The sequence below is a fragment of the Fomitopsis serialis genome (genome assembly GCF_022376445.1).
Source record: "Fomitopsis serialis strain Sig1Antser10 chromosome Unknown B0H18scaffold_107, whole genome shotgun sequence".
NCBI classification, from domain to species: domain Eukaryota; kingdom Fungi; phylum Basidiomycota; class Agaricomycetes; order Polyporales; family Fomitopsidaceae; genus Fomitopsis; species Fomitopsis serialis.
In genome coordinates this window covers 103,973-126,176 of record NW_025955067.1, presented here as the reverse complement: position 1 = coordinate 126,176, position 22,204 = coordinate 103,973, and the positions used below count along the sequence as shown (strand labels likewise).

Here is a 22,204-nt window from a genome sequence, read left to right as displayed (position 1 = left end):
CGCTTCCAGGCGCCAGCTCGCACGCTTTAATGAACTGTCTGTCGTGTTTCGGCGCGCTCGACGAACGGTGCGAAAGGAGCACCGGAGCCGCAGGTTCCAGTTGGCGGTGAAACCGCAAGAGAGGCCATTGCGACTACTAGAAGACGTCCGCCACGAGTCGATGAGTCGAGATTGACTTTGTGTTGATCCATTGGTGCTCACCTTGCTATAGTTGTGTGACTGGAAGGAGGTACAATGACGGAGCCTCGATGATCAACCAATGTTTGCATGCTCACGCGGCGCTAGCGCTTACTGCCAGTCCCGGGCAGTTGTGATTCACGTGGCTCCCGCGAACACATTCTGTCTCCCACACCGATCGCCGCGAGGCGACAGGACGCGACGTGCATACTTACATAGGAGAATCAGGTAGGTCAGTACTGTATTTTCCTTGAAGATGAGTCACTGACTCTAGTTTGTAGGAGTCCTGGATACCGGAGGCTGGAGCTTGTGCTCTGGCCCAAACGTGTACTTACCAGGCACGCCCAGGCACGCACATACCGGCGGCTGAATGGGATCTCGGGAGGAACGGAGGATCAGCCCAGCAACGCGTTCATTTATCGACCGACGACGACCGTCGTTGGGTTGCCGTGTGCAGTCTCTACACCAACCGGGCCGCGTCGCACCATGCGGTCTCCTGATGTTTGCTTATAACATGCCCTCGCGCGGCCAAGGACTCTCCCATCGCCCTTCGGTTGCCCCATTTCCTTCACGTTCGCTCTCGCTCGCGTTTGCGCTGCCTTGTGTCGTTGAACGGCCGTCCCTTCGCTCGTCATCCGACCAGGTGTCCCGGTACCGCCTCTAGCTAGGCTCTCCTCTTGCAGTCTCTTCGTCTCCTCTATCGCACGCCGCAGGCCAGCAACACCCTCCTTTGATCGACTTCCCTTGTGACCAAACTTCAAAACCAACGATGTTCTCCAAGGTTGTTCTCGCGCTGCCCCTCTTTGGCCTTGTCCACGCCCGCCCGTTCCTCCATGACCGCTCCTACGATGAGTGGGCCATTAACAATGTCCGCGATGACTCCACGTGCGCCATCGTCACTGTAACTGTTGACGAGGCGGCGACGGTCACTGCTACCGGAGCTGTTGCAGCGGTGCGTTGCCATTGTTCCTGTGTTCAAGCCAATTGAAGCTTTGTGAATAGGCGCCACCGCTTCCGGTGCGACCGCCACTGCAGCGGCTGCCGCCGCATCTTCCACGCTTTCCTCGTCGCAGATAGGCGATTTGGCTCTTGCACGGTTCCCCAGATTGCCTTCGCTGTCGGCTTCGACAACCGCAAGGAGACGAGCTTCGAGCCCGCCGATCTGACGAGCTACCCCCACAGTGAGTTTCAACATTCATGATCCCTTTTCAGTGTGTGACCATGGCTATCCTGCTAGGCTCCGCACAAACATCGACATCATCACCCAGTTCATGTGCGACCAGCTCGTCAACTCCTGCGGCGCGGACGCCTTGCCAAGCAGACCTGCGCGTCTGCCAAGGCTGCCGCTGACACCGTCACCGCCAAGACCGGCGGCCAGGCCGACGCGTTTAACGCTGTTTTTGGTATCCAGACCGACTTCGCAAGCGTAGCCGCCGTGAATGACCAAGGTGTCACCCAATCTGCCGCCGCATCCACCGCTGCCGCGGCCACGACTAACGTCGCGATTGCGAAAAGCAGCGCGGCCGCCGCTGCGTGTGCGGCCCCGCAGACGGCTACGGTTACTGTTACGGTGGATGCGACTGAGACGGCGACGGCGAGTGTGAGCGTGACATCGAACGTCGCGGTCGCTTCTGCAGCCGCTGCGTCCAGCACCGCGAGCTCGAGCGCTATCGGCAACTTTGGTTCGTGCAGCGTTCCCGAGATCATCTTCGCGCGGGCCTAGGCGGGCGAACCGAAACTGCGTTTGAGCCTAAAGACCTCACGTCGTACAACCATGGTCAGCGCGGTTCCGCGTTCTCGGTCGTCTCAAAAATGTTCTGACACACTTGCTCTCGTTTCCGCAGGCTCCGCGGACAACATCGCCGTCATCACGGGCTTCATATGCAACACGCTCACGAACAGTTGCGGCGCGGACCAGACCGCGAAGGACACCTGCCAGACCGCTGCCAGCGCCGCTACCGCCGCCACGCCCGCGCTGAGCGGCGCGCAGGCGGACGCGTTCAACGCGGTGTTCGGGGTCCAGACGGACTTCGCGAACGTCGCGCAAGTGAGCAACACAGGTGCTACGCTGGGCGCGGCAGGTGCCTCCGCCGCGGCGGCGGCTACATCGAATGTCGCTGTGGTGAGTGACATCTTCAGCTGAAATGAGGAGGGTGGCTGATGGACTTGGGTAGGCGGTGCCTGCGACCTCTGCTGCTGCTACGGGTAGCTCGACCGCATCCTCGAGCGCCATCGGTAACTTCGGCTCGTGCTCTGTCCCCGAGATCGTCTTCGCCACGGGTCTGGACGGACGCAAGGAGACCGCCTTCGAGCCTAAGGATCTGACGAGCTACGCCCACGGTGCGCCCAGCGCGTCTGATACCTCCCGCAGCGTTTGTACTGACGCCGTGGCTTCATTCCAGACTCTGCGCAGAACATCGACATCATCACGAAGTTCATGTGCGACACGCTCACGAACTCATGCGGCGCGGACGCTACCGCCAAGTCGACCTGTGCGTCCGCCATCACCGCCGCCGACCAGCAGACCGCGAAGACGGGCGCGCAGGCGGACGCGTTCAACGCCGTGTTCGGGATTCAGACCGACTTTGCGAACGTCGCGGCGGTGAACGACCAGGGTGTGACTCAGGGCGCGTCGGGTGCCGCGTCGACGAAGCTGCTGCCGCCTCTGCGACTGCTGCTGCCTCTGCAATCGCGAAGACGGGCGCAAGGATGCCACTACGGCCGCTGCCACCGTGACCTCTGCTGCTGCTGTCGCGACCTCTGCCGCCCGCCGCCGCCTCTGCTGCTGCAACCGCGGCTCCACGGCTTCCTCGAGTGGCATCGGCAACTTTGGCTCGTGTCAGTTCCGGAGATCGTCTTCGCGCAGGGCTTGGACAACCGCAAGGAGACCGCGTTTGAGCCGAAAGACTTGACGAGCTACGCCCACAGTAGTCTTCCCACTCGTGTTCTGAGCCATGGCTGCTGACCATACCGCTAGGCTCCGCGGACAACATGATATCATCACGCAGTTCATGTGCGACACGCTCACGAACTCGTGCGGCGCAGACGCCACCGCAAAGGCGACCTGTGCGTCCGCCACTGCGCGGCAGACAAGCAGACCGCGAAGACTGGTGCCCAGGCAGATGCGTTCAACGCGGTGTTCGGCATCCAGACCAACTTCGCTAATGTGCTGTCGTGAATGACCAGGGCGTCACCCAGGCGGGGCTGCCGCCCGCGCGCTCGAGACTGGGTACCTCGCCTGAGTGCCGTTCCCTTTCCCTCTCTCCTCGCGCTGAACCCCTCCGCCACCCGGCTGCGACGTTGACTCATCGCGGCGGGCAGCGATATTTATGCATCGTCAACTTGGTTATATTTTGGTTACTCTGGAGATCTCGAAGGTCGGTCTGTTGTTTCGCACACCATTGCTGCTGTTCTGTACGATACTCCGCGAGACGAAGCGCGCACGCGCATGCACTGCCATCACTGTATTGATACGGAGATACCCTTCCTACGTACCCTGCCTGCGTCCATGACTTTGTTGTTCATTGATACATTTGACAATTGGCATTCCTTTTCGCGACCTGTTCCTCGGTGTGATCATGCATATGCATATGGGCTGAAACTGGCCCACCCCTGCTGGCAAGAGCGGTTGACAAAAGCCTGTCGCAGTGTCGGGGCATCGGAGAGCCGCCATGTAAACCTTCCTCATTTGGTAATGCGCCTTCCTAAAGTCGTATCTTCGTCTCCTCCTCGACTTGGACCACCACTAGCCACCACTACTTAGGCCTGTCGATAAACCTCCGTCCACTCTCTGTAGCTCTTCCTGGTGATGCAGATGAGTCTCCCCGCATCGGCATGTACCCGGCCGCGTCGCCCACGTCTGCATTGGCTCCGTTCTGTCCTCTGCGCGAGCCTCAAGTTCAATACCGGCGAGCGACGAGCGACGAGCGCGTGTCGAGTCGGGCCAGATACTGAATAAGTTTTCATAGTGTGTCAGTTGGCTCAATCTTCTCTGCAGTTCTTTCCCGTTCGTCGCGCCGACATCCTTGCGTCCGGCCTCGACTCGTCTACGTACCGCCCGCCAGTGCGCCAGGTGTCGGGATTGTTCTACGACGTGCTCATATACCCTCCAATACCGCGAAGGACACCTGCCAGATTACAGCGGATTCCAATACTGCCGTTGCGACACTTGTTCCCTGTGGTGTACACGGCGGGACAGGCGGACGCGTTCAACTCCCAGGTGTGTGAGCCTACGAATGGGCCTTCGGGACGTAGGCAACTGACAAAGGTTCGGGATTCAGGCGCATTAAGCCAGCGTCGCGCAGGCAGCCCGCACCGATCTTATCCTCAACGCGACTCTGGAAGCTCCTTCCCCTGTCTGTATCGATTGTGGCTGTGGTGAGCGTTCTCTTTGGTTGACGGAGGGTGGATGAAGGTTTTAGGTAGACAACCTCGCGATCGATGCCACCATTACGGGATTGCTATGCGCACCACGACCTCTGCTGCAGCGACTGTGAGGTCGGACTTCGAACGGCAATTCGACATCCCTTTCTGCGACCCATTGCTTGGTGTGATATGCAAGCCGAGATCAATCTCGTCTTGCTAGGTGTTATGCCATCACTTTCAATGACCTTCGAGCTTTTCTGGTTGACTCGCCGAGTACCTGGGCGGATTCTATCGTTGCGGAAATCAAGATTGCCTGCGGGCTTCAGGACACTAATAGGATTGGACCATCTGCCGTGGCGCCGCACAGTCAAGAGTGGTCACGCAACCCACCAGCTATGTACAATACTCCCATGTTAGCAGCACCGGCGTATAGTCGCAGTGCTCACGGGGAACGTGGTATGACATGCAGGTCTTATCAGCGATGCGGAATCGAAGGTTGATATCGCGCTACTAAGCAGGCCTAGGCTACTTACCATTGATCTGTTCGCATTGCTTGCGAACTCTATTGCATCCAGGGAAGGGCAGCGTCACTCACCATTCTTCCCATAGTTAAGCCATGGGACGGGGAATAACTCGTCGTACATATCACCATGTCCTTGCTTGGCTGCGAGCCCCTGCGAGCTCTCGTTGCTACTGTCTCGGCTGCTCTGATCTGCTGTGTTTTGCTCTACGCCCGGTTTACACGAGCGAGTGACCTGCCTCCGGGTCCTCGCCCTCTTCCATTCATAGGCAATATCCATCAGGTCCCGATAGATGATGCAGAGAGAACATATGCTAAATGGAGCAGTCAATACGGTCGGTTTCAGGCTCTTGCAGCAGTCCGTGCTCAGGCGCTAAGGTCGTATTCCACAGGAGATATCATCTTCCTCAAACTATTCACGCGGCCGACGTTGATCGTCAACTCTACAGCGGCCGCCAGAGAACTTCTGGAGAAGCGAAGTGCGAAGTACTCCGACAGGCCACCGTCAGTCCTCCTGCGCGATCTGCAAGTGGACTTGCCATTGTTCTACACGTTGACTCGCTAACCAGGGGATTTTGGTAGGTTTGGGTGGGGAGACATCATTGGAACCCAACGGATGGGCGAGCGACTCAGAAAACATCGGCGATGGATCCATTCGACATTCTTTGCCAGAGGCGCGCTCGATCAATTGACGCAAGCCCAGTCAAGGGAAATTCGAACCCTTCTCCGAGGTCTCGTGTATAAACCAGAACAATATGTGGCCCACTTGCATAGGTATGGATCATCGTTGTACCGAGAAAGATAGTCTCTGACGTATGCACCAGGTTCACGTCTTCCATTGTCCTGGAAGCACTCTACGGACACGCAATTACATCCGATGATGACGAGTATCTCACCTACGCGGAACGAGCTCTGAAAGGTACGACGGAAGTTACGACGCCTGGTGCCGCAATTGTAGACTTCATTCCGTTCTGTGAGTGTCTCGAACTCTATCCTTTCGGCGCGTCTAACGCAGACGGATGGTTGCGATAGTACGTCATGTCCCTGCATGGTTTCCGGGTGCAGACTTCAAGAGGCAGGCAGCAAAGACGAAGGCTGCAGTGCAGCTCGCGCACACGAAGCCATACGAGCTGGTTGAGAGACTCATGGTACGTGCGGGATATCGTATGACGGATCTTCAAAAGCGAGCTACTAATCCACTGACGAGAGCATTTTTTAGGCTTCGGGAGACGAGAAACCATCGCTAGTTAGGTCTCTTATTGAGCAGTGTACGGCGAAGGGTACGCTGGCTGAAGAACGATATGACATCATGAACGTCGGGGCAATAACCTATGTCGGTACGTGTCGGTAGTTATTGAGGCAGCGGCACTCTTAACTCAGACGTCTTGTAGCTGGAGTTGATACTGTTCGTTCGCCGTTGACTACAAGCGCCATCCCGTTAATCCCTCAGACAGACACAATCCGTGTTGCTAAACTTCATGTTAGCTGCGGTCCTTCACCCTGAAGCATACGTCAAAGCTCAAGAGGAAATCGACCGCGTCGTTGGCAACGATCGCCTACCGGATCTTAGCGACAGGAACTCACTACCATACCTGGAGTGTATGCTAAGAGAGGTTTATCGGTAAGTCGCTCTTGGTGTCATTATGACGACGTAGCCTTACACCAACAGATGGAATGCCCCCGTACCTCTAGGTGCATAGCGCCTCGGCTGTAATGATGCATGGACGTGACCCACAAGTTCCGCAGGTATTCCGCATGCACTCAGTGAAGAAGACACGTACCGAGGTTACCGCCTGCCCAAGGACTGCATGATCCTTACGAACCTCTGGTTCGTACAATGCTACAACGACGATCATCCCGGTCGCTTACTGCCTGCCTGTCAGGTGCATGACTCAAAATGCGGAGCTCTACCCCGACCCGGAGACATTTCGCCCGGAACGCTTCTGGGGTCTATCTGAGGAGGATTTGGAGGAGCTGTGTCCTAGCAACATCGTTTTTGGCTACGGCAGGCGGTGCGTCGGGCAATTTTAACCCACTCAGAACTTCCGACACTGAGATCAAACTTTGTTGCTGCAGGATTTGTCCGGGTCGCCGATTTGCTGATAGGAGTATCTGGCTGTCTATGGCCGCTATGATCGCTACTTTGGACATACAGAAAGCCCGCGATGCGTCGGGCGGGGAGATAACTCCCCCGATGTCCTTCACTTCTGGCTCAGTAAGGTGAGCGCGAGCGCGACCGTCTCACATGGTGAAATGGACTCTCTAAAGGGGGTACGGTGCAGTCATGCCAAGGAGTTTGTATGCTCCATCAAGCCTCGCGCTGCCGCTGCGGGCCTGATAGCCAGTTTCGCCACATCGACGACAGCCTTCACCTAAGCTCTGCTATTCGGTGGGACCGACGGACCTGTTAACCGTGAGTCTGTCCAGAAATGTTATACTCATAGTAATTCAAATGGCTGGTAGTGACGGTTGTGCTTCTGGAGTGCTCCTGGATAGGTAACTTCGCTGACGCACTGCCCTTTTCTGCATATTCTGCATATACGATACTTACATGAGACGGACCGAGGCGCCCAATACGGATCGCGCACGCATGTGCTGCTAGTGCGGTGATAACTGACCTCATCAATAGTAGGGAGCTCGGGGATACCATTACCTCTCGCAGTCGTGAATATGCCGTTTAGTACCACTATCACCGCTCGGGCGCAAAGTCTCTGCATGAGTTGACGGTATGAGTTGTCATCTGCTCCCTGTTCAAGCACGGTATCTGGCATTCTTATACGGTGTGTCTGCCGAGCTTGGTCTCGCGGCTTGTGGCGGTGGTCCCACTGGTCAAACGAGAGAGGAACCGGAAATCGTGATTCAGGCGATGCTTGCCCATGATTTGGTACAAATTACAATGTGGTGTCCCCGTTCCCTGAAACTCTCTCAGGGCACACCAGCCTTTTCGACGCGCTTCGAGATGTGTTCCGCGATTGCAGTGCTCCAAGGGTCTTATGATGTAAGTACAAGGAGCAAACCGCAACCCTCGACGTGCATTTGTGAGCCGTGCGAGCAGCGTGGGTGACACAAACATTCATTTACTGCCATGCTCCGAGTCACCGACCGTACGCTGATGCCGTTTTCAGGCCGTAAATGCGTAATACTTACGTAACGGTATATGGACTCGGACAACGATAGCGGAGCAGTGTCTCAAGCTCAAGGTTCAAACGTTCAAGGTTCCAGCTATTTGCATAACGATAGACACCCCCTGGGTGCCGTACATGCAGACAAACTCCCAAAACGACGCTTAGCTTGAGAGCCAGTGCCAGCCTCCGTCGTGGTCATTGACCGCGCGTTATGCAAATAGCTGTCAATATCGGTCCTGTAATACGACCAACGTCAGACCTGTAGGTCTGGCTCAACGGCGCGGCGGCATTGGTCTCAGGCTCTCAAAAGTAGGCCATCGCACCAGATTAGGATCGCTGGCCATGGTCAGCGTCTTCGTGAGGTACAAATGCTGGTTCGTATACTCCTATCGTCCGACTAATCATGTTTCTGTTCATCAGTGCACCTCAACAGGCTCTCGCCTGTCTCGTCTTTTCCGCTGTCTGCTGCTGTGTCCTGATCTTTAACCGATTCAACCGATCGCACGGTCTACCTCCTGGACCTCGTCCTCTTCCGATCATCGGCAATGCTCACCAGGTCTCGATAGAAAGCCCAGAGAAAACATTTGCGCAGTGGAGTAAACTATACGGTGTGCAAAGTTCAATGATAGCACACAGGTCCCGGTCCTGAATGCTCAACATGTCTTGCACAGGAGACGTCATCTTCGTCCGGATGTTCTCAAGGCCAACTCTGATTGTGAACTCTAGGACAGCTGTGCGAGAGCTTTTAGTAAAACGGAGTGGAAAGTATTCAGACAGGCCTCCGTCAATACTTATGTCCGAGCTGTGAGTGGTACTGCTTACATTTAGAGCGAAAAAATCCTGAGTGTTCTTGCATTCACAGGCTAGGATGGAGAGATGCTCTGCCGTTCATGAACATGGGTGAACGACATAAGAAACAACGGCGATGGATACATTCAACATTCTTCGCTAGTAGCTCGCTTAATCAGTTCACTGCGGTTCAGGCCAGAGCCGTCCGAGTGCTTCTTGTGGGACTCGCGCGGAGACCGGAGGATTATGCCGCTCACCTCCATCGGTAGGTGTCACAATAGTAACAGCGACTGGACCTGAGCTGTATATTTGATCAGGTTTTCGTCCTCGCTCATGCTGGAAGGGCTTTATGGACATACTGTCACTTCCGATGATGACGAGAACCTCATTTATGTTGAGACGGCTAGCCAAGGAACTTCGGAGATCGCAACCCCAGGTGCTGCAATTGTAGACTTCCTGCCTTTCTGTGAGTGCCCCGAATCATGGTGTCCTGTTACCAGTGAGACAATGTTGATTTACGTGTGTGGAACATTTGCCGACAGTGCGATGGGTTCCAACGTGGCTTCCCGGTGCAGACTTCAAGAGGAAGGCAGCCAAGGCAAATGTCGCTATTCACATGGCACACATCAACCCATACGAGCTAGTTGAGAGACTCATGGTGCGCTCGTAGTGCCATCTGGGCTATCTTGCAAGTATGGCGAGCGATTGATCACACTAGTGACTTCTGTTCATCTAGGCTGCAGGCGAAGACAAGCCTTCACTCGTGAAATCTCTTATAGAAGAGTATACATCGAAGGGCACGCTAGCCACTGAACGACAGGATATCATGAGTATCGGAGCCATCAGTTATGTTGGTACGTGTATTTGGGATCATATGGTCAAAATTCGACTGACAGTCGTATGACTTTAAGGTGGGGTTGAAACAGTTCGTCCGCTGATATCTGAATAATGTCTGGCTGACACAACACCACATCATGACAGACACAGGTGTTGCATGCGCTCATCTTAGCCATCGTTCTATATCCCGAAGCTTTACGCAAAGCTCAAGACGAAATTGATCGTGTCGTGGGCAATGATCGCATACCAGACCTTTGCGACAGGAACTCGCTGCCGTATCTAGACTGCATGCTGAGAGAGGTATACCGGTACGTCGTGTGTGTAATGATGTCGGCTACTACATTATCTAACTATGCCGATAGTTGGCATTGCCCTGGGCCATTAGGTGCCTATCATGTCACGCGTGAGTGATATGTATTGAAGGAATTTGGTAGGTATCCCGCATGCGCTAAGTGAAGAAGACGAGTACCGGGGTTACAAAATCCCAAAGGGTTGCATAATAATACCTAACATGTGGTCAGTACGCAACAATATAGTATACGAGTGATACGGCCCCTGACTTCTCTGGGACACCAGGTTCATGACTCGGGATGCAGAGCTCTATCCAGAACCGGAGGTGTTCCGGCCAGAGCGCTTCTGGGGCCTATCTGAAGAAGAAATGGAGGACATGTGTCCTCGTAACATCATTTTTGGTTATGGCAGGCGGTATGTCCGAGACGTCGACTCGTACAGAATACGATGAAGTCCTGATACCACTCCCCCTTGCAGGATTTGCCCTGGCCGCCGATTCGCTGATACGAGTATTTGGCTATCCATGGCTGCTATCGTCGCCACCTTGGATGTTGAAAAGGCCCGTACTGCATTAGGCGAAGAAATAACTCCCTCGCAGTCCTTCATTCCCGGGGCAGTTCGGTACGCAGTGATGCATCTTGAACGACTGAGGTCAAGTGCTTACGGGGACCCAGCCACGTAGAGCACTTCGAATGCTCTATAAAGCCGCGCGCGGTGGCTACGAGTCTGATAGCCAGTCTTACAACATCGGTAACACCGTGAATGAGCCCTCTTCTGTGATCTTGTGCGCAGGTAGAATGTCCCGTCTTTTCTTGAAATACTAATAGTATGTCGTTGTCAGTTATGTCGCTGCTGTTCACATTACGCGTGCATCGTACTATCCGTCTCAAAGTAAATGCCATTATGTCCCATTGCACGGACCGTTGCGGATATGCTGAAACATCGTAACACAACATCCTTACTCGTGGTTAATGCTGTCTCGACCCTACCACTTCATGTTTGCATCGGTTATGAGTTCGATGGCTTGCTGAGATCGTGGCCTGATGGTGCATTCAAACTGATGAGGGTGACTGAGTGAATACATCAGCTTAGCAGTTCCTCCGATAGGAAACGCATCGTACTTAATGAGACCGGATGAGAAGGTCCCCGACGGCGTGATCTCATTGCCCATTGCATCACGAGCCTTGCCGAGATCGAATGTTGCTACGATGTTGGCCATCGCCTGCCAAATTCCGATTTCTGCGAAACGGCGACCAGGGCATATACTAAGAGCAGCGAGATTAGTTCATTAAACAACAGAATCAAAGGCGTCAATTACCGCCGACCAAAACCGAAGACGATGTTTCGTGGATCTTCTTGATTCTCATATAGCCCATTGAAACGGTCTGGACAGAACGCCTCCGGGTCGGGATAGGCGTCGGCATCATGCAGCATAAACCTAAACAGCACCTTGTCAACGAGTAATGCTAGAAATGTTTCAACCACGTTGACCATAGGTTTGGAATGATCATTGTCCCCTTCGGTATCCAGCACCCACGATACTCGTCGTCCTCGCGCAATGCATGAGGCACACCTGAGGAATCAGTTCGATGGCACCTAGTCGGTGAGGCACAGAACACAAGTACCTAATGGTGCAGGGCAGGAGAACCTATGTTGCCGCAGTGAGTTGATGCACTACTAGTCAATGATGTCAACCGTCACGTACCGGTACGTCTCCTTGAGGATGCATTCAAGGTACGGTAGTGCATCCCTATCGTTGACAGTCGGAAGCCTTGCGCTACCGACCACACTGGCCATCTCTTCTTGCGCCTTCACGCAGACATCCGGATACATGATCATAGCAAGCAGGAAGGCCATGAGCACGGTATGCGTCTAATCAGGAAATGAGTTGATGTAGTCTGGCATGTGACGAGCGCTACCGTATCTGTGCCGGCTGTATAAGAATTGCATCAGCGACGATAGAGCGGGTTCTAGTCGAGTTGTTCAGATGCGACCCACCTGCGTACAACGTGAGTCCAAACATCATGATCTCTGGCTTTTCCGTCTCCAGAGTTCCCTTAGATGTGAATTCCTTGATCAATGACGATATCACGGGGGTTTCAATGTTGTCTTTGGTCTTCGATTGTTTGGTTTGATGAGACACGCAGAATCATAAAATCTCGCGAATGCTTACCAGCTTGCTCTCTGCCAAGTTGTAGGTCCGTTGCGCGGCATCCCTCACGGCTGTCCTGACCCACACGGCTTTTTGCTTGAAGCCTACACCCGGTAACCAGGTCGGGAGATATCTCACTGACAGAATACGATATCAGGAGCTGCGAATGAAGGGACGAAACGATCAGCACTAAAGCACACTCACGAGACGGGATGAAGTCCACAGGGACTGTTCCAGGAGCCGAGCAGTTCATCGTCCCCTCTACTGCCTTCTCGATGACGTGCAGATTCTCGTCGTCAGGAGATATTACTGTGTGCCCGTAAAGATATCGGAACATAAAGGAGGCAGAGTACCTAAGTCGTTTTTTATGAGATGAGAAAGGCTTGGTGAAAGGCTTGGTAACTCAAAGAACATCGGAACCTCACCGTTTGAAATGGGCCCCAAAGCCCTCCGGATCGTTCAGAAATCCCATTAGTAAAGCAATCACCTCGCGCGTCTGCATGTCGGCAAACGCGGCGAGGCAAGACCTGGAAAAGAAAGGCATATGCATCCATCGTCGATGCTTGCGAAACTCCTCATTGTATGGTAGTAATCCGAAATCGTGCTCCCATCCCAACCTACGACATCGGAAGTCATTCATACAAGGAGTCCGGGCCCGGCGACACTTGATACACTCACAAGTCTGTCATCATGACTGAATACGGCCTATCCGAGTATATTACGCTCCGTTTGTCCAGCAGATCTCGTGCAGCGTGCGCAGAATTGATAACCAAGACAGGCGTGTTGAACATCTTCAAGAAAATCATGTCCCCTAGTGCAGTACAGTCAGCCGCGACCCCACGATGTAAGCACTCGGACGCTCGTACCATACTCCTTCCCCCATTGCGCAAATCTCTTCTCCGGGAACTCGAGAGTCATCTGCGGAATATTTCCCAGGATAGGAAATGGACGAGGCCCAGGTGGCAGACGACGACGCAATTTCGCCAATGTAGTCCATAGTAGGCGAGGGCGACGAAAACTGCGAACGCAGCTTGGATGCCGAGTGATAGAGTCATAGTTGAAGAGATGTTGGAGCCGGTGCAGCAGCTGGGATCAGCGTTGATACGTGCACTAGGCCTCCCTGCGTGCCCCTTTTCAGCTTGTGGCGATAGTATATCTTTAGACTCCCACTCAAGCGCAATTCGCCAAATAGAGCAGTGATCCCTTGGGAGATGATTACCGGAGTGAGGTCCATTTCAGAACCTTGTTAATCATACATCGGAGATTATGACGGCGTTGGAAATGTTGTAAGCTCGCCCGCTAATCCGCCTGACCTTGCCAGGCACTTAGGCCAGTCAGAAGTGTGTATATATGCTTCGATTAAGTTATTGGTGTACGTACATACCTCTCAAAGCAGTTGCCCCACGGCATCGCGGCTATGGAGCAACACACGTCGACCCGACCTTGTGCTTGGTCTCATAGGTTGGTCCGGACTGAGAGCCGCACTAGAAGCCTATCGTTGACGGAATATGGGGTGTAGCGCCTACTGCACGTGATCGGAGTAGCTACATAGTTCGCATGTACGTAGCAGGTCTTCACGCGTTCGAACGGGGTATACTCGATATACCAGAAGTCCCCGCTGCTCTCGACTTGACGCGCGTCCTCGTCTTCAGGGATTTCTACAATCGTACATAAGTCATCATTTCCCTGTCCGAAGGTCAGCCTGGGAGATCAAATACATATAGATTGGGGACACGCCCAAACCACATGATCCAACAGCTGATGCTTACGAAAACGGCAGCGTGGCTCGTACCTCTCATACATATGGTGGACCGGTGTTTATAGGCTGTGTCTACGAAGCAGGCGCCGTGCATCGTTTCCTTGGAACCTCATTCATCGCCCTCTTGGAAGCTCCGTGAGATCAGCTCCGCACTCCTCTCCGATCGGGGTCGGATGTCACAGACGAAATGCTTCGGGTGTCTGGCGAGACATGTATGTCAATTGTATTGCATGCGAACACCCAAACCGACCTGACGAATCCAGATACGAAATCCGTTGTGGGCGTGATATCCCGCCCCGCTGAGTCGCGTGCCTTGGCAAGGTCAAAGGTGGCTATCATGTTGGCGATGACGAGCCAGATGCTGCTGTCTCCCAGAAAGCGTCCCGGACATATTCTAGAAGACAAACACCGTGAACTCATGTGGTGAGATTGAGCTCATGGGATAGTGTACCGTCGTCCATGCCCAAACACGATCTTGCGGGGGTCACGTAATTCTGCGAGCGCGGGCTCGATATTGAGGAAACGCTCAGGCTTGAAGTCGTCTGGGTCCTCGTATATCGTTTCGTCGTGCAACATAGCCCTGTACAGATTACAGAATGAGACAATCACATCCAATACGATGACTCGAGGCGGGATACCAGAGATTTGGTATGACTGTCGCTCCGCGAGGCATGTCGTATCCATTGTAGTTGTCGTCTTCAGTCAATTGGTGCGTGATGCCTGTGCGTGATGCCCCCATCAGTCCGCCTCCTCATGGATCGGCATGCTAAATAGACTTGCTCAGAGGGATAGGCACGCCCCATCTGTTCGTATGTTCCATTAGCATTGAGTATGAATGACCACACCCAATCCGAGTCGCAAATTTTGGACCGCATACAAGGGTCGACTCGAAGAGTGCTCACCTATACACCTCTTTCAGCACGCACTCGAGGTACGGAAGCTCCTGTCGGTCGTCAAACTGAGGCAGCCTCTCACGTCCGACGATACGATCCATCTCTGCTTGTGCTGTCGTGTATACTTCGGGATGGCGGACCATGGCGAACACAAACAGGGAGAGCACGCTGACTGTCTGGGAACCATACACGCTCTGTATATGCGCCTTGTAAGACAAGAATTGTACGCACCGTTTCCGTTCCCGCTAAGCAGGCCATGTCAGGATAGTAGGACGAGAAGGGAAGTCCGCGACTCGCCTGTATAGACAGTACCCACCGCGCCACTCATCTCTCTCTCTTCCGCCGCCAAGAGTGGTTCGTCTGTTGGAGCCTCTTCCAGAATTGCTGTGGCGAACGACGGCTTCGCCGTGCCTGCAGTCTGCGTATACGGTAATGTGAACGGTGTGGAAAGACCAGGAGACGGATCCGCACCGTCGCCTCCATGATTGCCCTGAACGGATCGAGGTTCATCGAGTCGATAGCGGGGCGGAGGCGGTCCGCGGTCCGCTTCCAGCTCGCACCTGGCATCCATGCGGGTATCCACTTCACTGGCGCACGGGTCAGCGCGGCCCTCGTCAGTGTCGCCCATACTTTGTGTTCAGAACGAAGAACTCACGGACGGGGAAGAAGTCGACGAGCATCGAGCCGGGGTTGCCCGCCTCGAAGATACCCCCCACTGCAGCGTCTACCTTGCGGACGTGCGCATCACCAACGGACGTCACCGTGTGGCCGTACCCGACCTCGAGCATAATTGCAGCAGCGAGGCTAGAGTGCGCGGAATAGCACTAAGCAGGTTCGTCTCCGTAGGGATGCAAGCACGACGCACCGCTTGAAGTGATCCATGAACGCGTCGGGCTCTCGGAGCAGGTCCACGAGGAATCGACGCGTCTCGCGCTGCTGGATGGGCACGTAGCTGTCGAGCCGTTTCTTCACCTGGAACCCATTCTGGAACCATCTGCGATGGCGCCTCCAGCGGTCGTCGTACTGCATAAACCCAATGTTCCAGCTGAATCCACTTCTGTAGCACATATATCAGATAACAGGCTCCAAAGACGTGTCTGATTCTGGTCGTTTTCAGACTCACAGGTCGTTGAGGTACGTGCAGGGAGGTCGGCCAGAGTACTTTGCGCCGCGCTTCTCCATGAGCGCCCGTGCGGCAGCGGCAGAGTTGATGATGAGGACATCTTTTGTGAGAAGCCGGGCGTACACGACGTCACCTGAAACGTGTATCAAGTCAGTACCATGTAAGCAGTGCTTCGTTGGGATAGAGTCGTACCGCATTTTCTCGCCCATTCTGTGAACGTCTCGTGCTGATACTGTCTGAGATCTGGTGTAAGTTGCCTAATATCGGGAGTCGCGGAGGGCCTGGAGGAAGGCGGAGGGCTCTACGTTTGCGCGACCAAAGGAGGAGGGAGATCAGGAGAAAGGCAAGTGCGAGGCCTGCGAGTTGCTCCATCGCGTTCTGCGGATGCGACGGGAGAACATCTAGAAACATGGCAAGAGCGGTCGGTTTCGTGCTCCTTGGACGGGACCGCTGAAGACTCACACCTTATGTACGTCGGGTGTCCTCAACGTCCTCAGTATGGAGCTCAGCTCCAGGGATGACCGCACAGGTCGCGAGAGTTCAATCTTCTTGCCTCCCATTGATCGGAAGTAATGCGCCTCCATCGGCTGCCTGAAGAGTCCCGATGGCTCCCGATATACCGATGCGTCGTTCAGCCTGAGATACAGGCCACGGGACCATCAATAGTAGGCACTCGTATCGCCATTTCTTCTGGACGAATCTCACGAGAGGTGTGCGGGAGAGATACATCTGCCGCATTGGGAGCGATGGCCTCCCGCCGAGTCCTGAGAGCGAGTGATATGGGTCATGACATGTGTGGAACAATGAATCGGGGGAAGACGCCAGGTCACTGAAGCGGGATAGTTCTGTCGGGCATTACAGCCTGTAGGTTTGGGTACCTGACAACTCACCCAGTGACCAACCTCTTGAGCGATTGGGGCTGAGAGATTCCCAGGGATGAGCTGCAAGGTCGCACTTATTGGCGAAAGTAACAACTTACATACAATGCAACAGTGCGAAGCAAGATCACTGAGGTTCAGGTCGAATAGCTGGGAGAACGAGTCAGTGATTGAACCGACTTCGAGGACGCGGCGACCTCACGTATCGCGGAGCCTGATCATATGTAACAGTGAGCAGCTGATGTATGTGCCGACGAATGTTTCTTACCACCTCATCGACCTGCTTGAGGAACTCGTGCCTGCTGTCCAGGATTGACGTGCCCCTGGCCAGGACTCGATATCGATCTACAAGACGTGCAATCACTAAATGTTAGTAAGTCGAGCTATAGAGCTGCACTGCGGGTCCCTAGCACTCTGAGCCTCGCATTCAATTTGACGATCTTCTTGTCTCTTGGGTACTTGAGTCCCGAAAGTCTTCAAGATTTTCAGAACACTGCAGGGGCCAGACAGACAAAGCTTGGCGGTGGCATATGCGAATGACGTCACCGATCCTCCTCTTCACAGCCCAGCTCCGGCAGTCCATGCTTCTGTGATACTTAGATGAAAACTGTCATTTCGATGCACCCGTATATATAACAGCCTGTCGTGAAGACGCGACGTTCCCACTTGACCTCGAACCCCCATGTTGTGTCAAGTCGTCACTGCTATACCGCGGAAGCATCGGACTCCGTACGTACCGGCTGCAGTAATCCCGTGCTGACCAGAAAGACTCAGATACTCTCGTTTGGGCTGCAGCTGCCAGAGAGAACGTACACAAGCGCCCACGACGCGACCACCGGTAGCATCGGGATGTTCTCACGGACCAGGTGACATGCACGTACGGAATTCTTTGCACCCGCCATCCGCGCTCGATCGAGCTCGCGTCCACTGTAGTTTCCTCTCGCAACGCTCAGCCATCCACGCTCAATACCCATGCCAAGAAGATTCCTGGCTGTTATCTACGCACTACACATGACGAGCGTCCCCTGGCGGTGAGTCGCAGCAATCTCGTGTACTGTCATGCATATATACTGGAAGGACTAAGTTCTGCCATAGCAGATAGCGGTGTCATAATCGCTCTCCCTATCTACTTGGCTCGCTCAGTATCGGTGCCGACGACCTGGACCCTGACCTACGATAGATCCTTTATCATGGCCTGTTCACATGGGGTCAGCGCTATCATCCGCCGGACTCATTTTCTGATCGACTTGGAGTCGCCTTCACCAACATAAGCCGGGACGCGCTCCTCCAGCGTCTGCGGTGCTTCTGCTGCCAGCGACTGCGTGGCTCTCTGCTCCGAACCAATCCACCATGAGCGCACAAGATACCCTCGAGAAGGCCTCCCTCGACTCGAAGGACGAGAAGAAGTCAACGTCCCACGTTGCGCTCGTTACCGACCAGGTCGACACGGCGCGGCCCTCGTCGCTGGCAAGCATGTCGAGATCACGCCCGAGGAGGAGCGTCGTCTCCGGCGGAAAATCGACCTGCACCTCATGCCGCTCATGTGCGTCCTCTATTGGATCCAGTTCATGGACAAGACCACGCTGGGCAGCGCGGCCATCTTGGGGATCAAGACGTCGACGCATCTCACGACGAACGAGTACAACTGGCTCGGAACGATCTTTTACCTCTCCTACCTTGCCTTTGAGTATCCACAAAACCTTGCGCTGCAGCGGTTCCCGGTGGGCAAGTGGATGAGGTGCGTCATGACGGTGCTTCTCTTCGTGCTCCGCTGCTCATCTTTTCGTAGCTTGAACATCTTCGTGTGGGGCGTCGCGCTCTGCAGCCATGCTGCGTGCAAGAACTTTGGTGGCTTGTTTGCCTGCCGCTTCATCCTTGGCATATGCGAGGGGTCCATCACCGCCGGCTTCATGATCGTCACGAGCATGTTCTACACGCGTAAGGAGCAGACGCTGAGGATTGGGTACTGGTGTCGTATCTTCCCCACCTTCACCCCGATGTGAACCTGATCGATCGTTCGTGTTGTTTAGTCCTGATGAATGGCACTGGTGCGCCTGTTTCCCCCACGTCGACGAAATTGACTGATCGACGACACGACAGCACAAATTGTGATCGGCTTCATCTCGTTCGGGTCGCTGTACATAAAGACGGGCAACTTCAAGCCCTGGCAATGGCTCGTCATCATCACCGGCATCCTGACGCTTATCACCTCCGTCTGCTTCTTCCTGATGTTCCCCGACTCGCCCACGACGGCGTGGTTCCTCACACCTGAGGAACGCGTGCTCGCCGTGCAGCGCCTGCAGGCGAACCAGACGGGTGTGGAGAACAAGCGGTGGAAGCGCGAGCAGTTCATCGAGGCGCTGACCGACCCCAAGACGTGGCTCTTCGCGGCTTTCTCCGCGTTCGACAACGTGCCGAACTCGCTCACGAACCAGCAGCAGCTCATTATCGCCAACTTCGGCTTCACGACGCTGCAGACGACCCTCCTCGCGATGGTCAACGGGTTTGTGGAGATCGCGACGATCTTCACGGGCGTGAACCTCGCGGCGCGGCTGCCCAACTCTCGTGCGTATGTCGGGACGATCTATTTCATGCCGACGATGCTGGGCATCATGCTCGTCAACCTGCTGCCGTGGAGCAACAAGGTTGGACTCTTTTCGGCCAATGGATGACTGGTATGTTCGCTTGTCCTCTGGAGATGAGCTTGTACTGATGTTCGCGTTGTCAGGTATCAGCGTTACAGGTTCGTGCTCGCGCTCTCCTGGCTCACGAACGTCACCGCGGGGCACACGAAGAAGGTCACCGTGAATGCGATTATGCTCATCGCGTACTGCGTCGGCAACGCCGCGGGCCCGTTCATGTGGCAGGCGAAGTACACGCCTCGGTAAGCCCCGCCTCCCACCACCATCCTCCCTTCCGGTCTGAACCAACACGCCTTTGCAGGAACCACATCCCGTGGCTGATCATCGGCGTCTGCTACGCGACCTGCATGGCGCTCCTGATGGCGATCCGTGTCCTGCTCGCGCGCGAGAACCGCAGGCGCGAGCGGAGCCGCGCGACACGACGTACGACGACGTGTACGTCGAGGTCGTCCTCCCCGACGGCGCGCGCGTCGAGCGCAAGGTCGAGAAGGAGTACTGACCTCACGGATATACAGAACCGGGACTTCCGGTATGTGTGTGAGGTCCGTGCTGGCTGATGGGGCGGGGAGGCAAGCTGAGGCGTGTGTTTATGGTGAACGTATTGCATTGTATACATAGAAGTGGTGGTGGAGATGCTCACGCAAGTACACTGTGCCCGCTATAACGTTCTATCCACTTTGGTGATGCAGATGCCGCGCCCCTCGCAGGCCGATGGCTTGCGATAGGCACCAGTTACTAACAAGTTAGGTTCGGAGTCAGTCCGCTCGCTCTGGAGTAGGATATGCGGCATCGAACTACGCAGTCGGCATTGCGGTACGTCTTCGTTCTCATCGACATCCAGATGCTTAGAATACTTTCCTTAGGTATGCAGTCGTGAGTACTCGTCTACGGCTGAATAAAAGGCTGTAACTCGGTACAGGGGACTGAGGGCGAAATCACCTCTAACGGCGCCTGCGCCTCGGGTCGTACCGTGCTGGTCGTCTCTTACTGACGGGGACGGCTTCTCTCCTAGCTTCTGAATGGTCCCATGAGAGCTTTAAGGGATCGGAGCCTGTGTAAGTGTATTCTGTTGAGTAGCTGCGTGTCCAGCTCTTGCTCATGATCTGCACACACCGGAACGTCGCGATCGGCTCACGACTTCCTGCGACATTGCCTCCGCATTCCGCCATCTCCCGGCCTGGACCATCGGCTTTCTGGGATAATCAAGTCGCGAGCCCGCTGTTCGAGACGCCGAGCTGCGCGCCGGCCGTCTCCACGCGCTTCCAGATGTTGCTCGCGTTTGACGCTGCGTGGTTGGCCTGCTGATGCTGCAAGGACATTTTGAGACCGATGGCCCGCGCCACTGTCGCACCTTGGGTACGACAAGTCGTACCTGATATAGGAGCCGCGGGTGCACACGAGTCGTTGGCTAGAGCGGTTGGTGTACTGGACGAGGGTATGGAGTTGGTGCGGCTGGATGGTGGGGAAGAGAGGCTGTGACCGTTTGTGCAACTGCGAGCTGGTCGCGTATGTGCGCATATACTTATGCATGCCGATGAGTCGGCGTACAGTGTGCGTGGCGCCGGGCGCGACGCGTTGTATGCAGTCACGGGGTCGCGCAACGATGTTACGTAACCAGTAGTTACGGAGAAAGAAAGAAAGAGACTTGCACTGGCGTCGCGTCTGCCCCTTCTGCCCAAGCTCCATGCATCCAGTTGTCGAAAAGCCACAGCTGCTACAGCTTCCCACAACTTAAACGCGGGTCCAACACGAGCCTCGGAGTACCTGCCGCGGTGTCGATCACCAGATCCTTGACTCAGACTGAACGCGTCGCCGCGCAATCCTTCGTTCAAACGTTCACCGGTGGATTGCGATGCAGCCGCGCATATATGCCCATGTGCTTACACAGTACAGTCTGTGACGACTCTGGAGACGAGAAACGTACGGTGAGTTCAATAAGCTGAACAACGAGCCTCTGAACTTCCCGGTTCTTCCGGGTTGTGGATCTACTGGACGGGTGGCCATCCAGGACTTGCCGCACAGGGGGCAGCGCGACGGCCCGTGCGATCTCCGGTGGGGGAGGAGAGGAGAAGGGGCTTCCATTCAGCCACACAATGCTGGCAACGCGCCCGCTGGGATGTTCCCTTTTTGGACTTTTGGAATAAGGTTTCATGCTTGAAGTGGAGCAACGCCAACTTCATTTTTCGAGGTCTTCATAACGCTGCTGCGGAGCCGACGTCCGCGGAATCGTGCGACAGCTGCTGTCTTGTCTTCCTCCGCCCGCAACAATAACGGGGTGCTTCTGCATCTCATCCACTGATCATTCGGATTCGATGGCGAACACCCGCTGATCGCAACCAATGCGAGACAATGCGGATGGAGCGAAGATGCACCTCTCCGTCGTTCGAGCGCATCGGAATGACGAAAGTGCTTCGGGAAGGTGAGGCGCCCTCATGCCGTTTGCTGTACTCAACGTAATGACACCTACCCTTCATACAAGCGAAATGGGGTCGTATCAATTCCGTCTATGTCGGCAGTGCACATGTCCTCGTTGTCAGACGCGACCGGTTCTGCGTTCAAGTGCTGGTCAGGAATGGTCTGTGATGGACTTGTATCGTAGCCCAATTCTACGATGGAATCTTCTGTCAGGATGCCAAGTCACATTAAAGTGGAA

At 55.0% G+C, this 22,204-nt stretch overlaps 6 protein-coding genes across 6 annotated transcripts; 4 read left to right on the top strand and 2 right to left on the bottom strand.

The window, feature by feature from the left end:
• Positions 1-946: 946 nt before the first annotated feature.
• Positions 947-3,355, top strand: B0H18DRAFT_958529 (uncharacterized protein; the record flags this gene model as incomplete). Its single annotated transcript, XM_048042699.1, has 8 exons — positions 947-1,129; positions 1,283-1,358; positions 1,446-1,859; positions 1,901-1,954; positions 2,022-2,299; positions 2,352-2,517; positions 2,580-3,104; positions 3,186-3,355. 8 exons carry the CDS (start codon positions 947-949, stop codon positions 3,353-3,355), a joined length of 1,866 nt encoding a protein of 621 aa, XP_047888095.1.
• A 1,771-nt stretch (positions 3,356-5,126) lies between these two features.
• On the top strand, positions 5,127-7,827 carry B0H18DRAFT_1036069 (cytochrome P450 monooxygenase). The gene is made up of 12 exons (XM_048030340.1): positions 5,127-5,397; positions 5,455-5,566; positions 5,645-5,836; positions 5,887-6,035; positions 6,095-6,210; positions 6,282-6,403; positions 6,513-6,683; positions 6,732-6,754; positions 6,809-6,890; positions 6,946-7,074; positions 7,139-7,282; positions 7,345-7,827. The coding sequence occupies exons 1-12, from the start codon at positions 5,193-5,195 to the stop codon at positions 7,436-7,438; spliced, it is 1,539 nt and encodes a 512-aa protein (XP_047888094.1). The 5' UTR covers positions 5,127-5,192; the 3' UTR covers positions 7,439-7,827.
• A 763-nt stretch (positions 7,828-8,590) lies between these two features.
• Positions 8,591-10,900, top strand: B0H18DRAFT_958527 (cytochrome P450 monooxygenase; the record flags this gene model as incomplete). The annotated part of the gene is made up of 12 exons (XM_048042698.1): positions 8,591-8,795; positions 8,859-8,991; positions 9,050-9,241; positions 9,294-9,442; positions 9,519-9,634; positions 9,713-9,830; positions 9,986-10,121; positions 10,176-10,216; positions 10,248-10,329; positions 10,390-10,518; positions 10,582-10,725; positions 10,897-10,900. 12 exons carry the CDS (start codon positions 8,591-8,593, stop codon positions 10,898-10,900), a joined length of 1,449 nt encoding a protein of 482 aa, XP_047888093.1.
• B0H18DRAFT_1214787 (cytochrome P450) lies at positions 10,872-13,344 on the bottom strand. The gene is made up of 14 exons (XM_048036598.1): positions 13,123-13,344; positions 12,935-13,067; positions 12,682-12,873; positions 12,461-12,609; positions 12,278-12,393; positions 12,103-12,220; positions 12,024-12,037; positions 11,810-11,976; positions 11,730-11,752; positions 11,596-11,677; positions 11,423-11,542; positions 11,226-11,369; positions 10,983-11,174; positions 10,872-10,924 (listed from the first exon to the last, which is right to left on the bottom strand). Exons 1-13 carry the CDS (start codon positions 13,172-13,174, stop codon positions 11,090-11,092), a joined length of 1,395 nt encoding a protein of 464 aa, XP_047888092.1. The 5' UTR covers positions 13,175-13,344; the 3' UTR covers positions 10,872-10,924; positions 10,983-11,089.
• Positions 13,345-14,124: 780 nt separating this feature from the next.
• B0H18DRAFT_1123832 (cytochrome P450) lies at positions 14,125-16,442 on the bottom strand (the record flags this gene model as incomplete). Its single annotated transcript, XM_048034758.1, has 11 exons — positions 14,125-14,215; positions 14,266-14,409; positions 14,467-14,595; positions 14,918-15,153; positions 15,225-15,326; positions 15,380-15,495; positions 15,564-15,712; positions 15,774-15,965; positions 16,032-16,164; positions 16,224-16,274; positions 16,337-16,442. 11 exons carry the CDS (start codon positions 16,440-16,442, stop codon positions 14,125-14,127), a joined length of 1,449 nt encoding a protein of 482 aa, XP_047888091.1.
• A 1,642-nt stretch (positions 16,443-18,084) lies between these two features.
• B0H18DRAFT_1036051 (MFS general substrate transporter) lies at positions 18,085-20,299 on the top strand. Its single transcript, XM_048030339.1, has 8 exons — positions 18,085-18,349; positions 18,382-18,647; positions 18,699-18,883; positions 19,010-19,527; positions 19,548-19,588; positions 19,653-19,793; positions 19,853-19,922; positions 19,949-20,299. The coding sequence occupies exons 1-8, from the start codon at positions 18,260-18,262 to the stop codon at positions 20,048-20,050; spliced, it is 1,413 nt and encodes a 470-aa protein (XP_047888090.1). The 5' UTR covers positions 18,085-18,259; the 3' UTR covers positions 20,051-20,299.
• Positions 20,300-22,204: the final 1,905 nt, after the last annotated feature.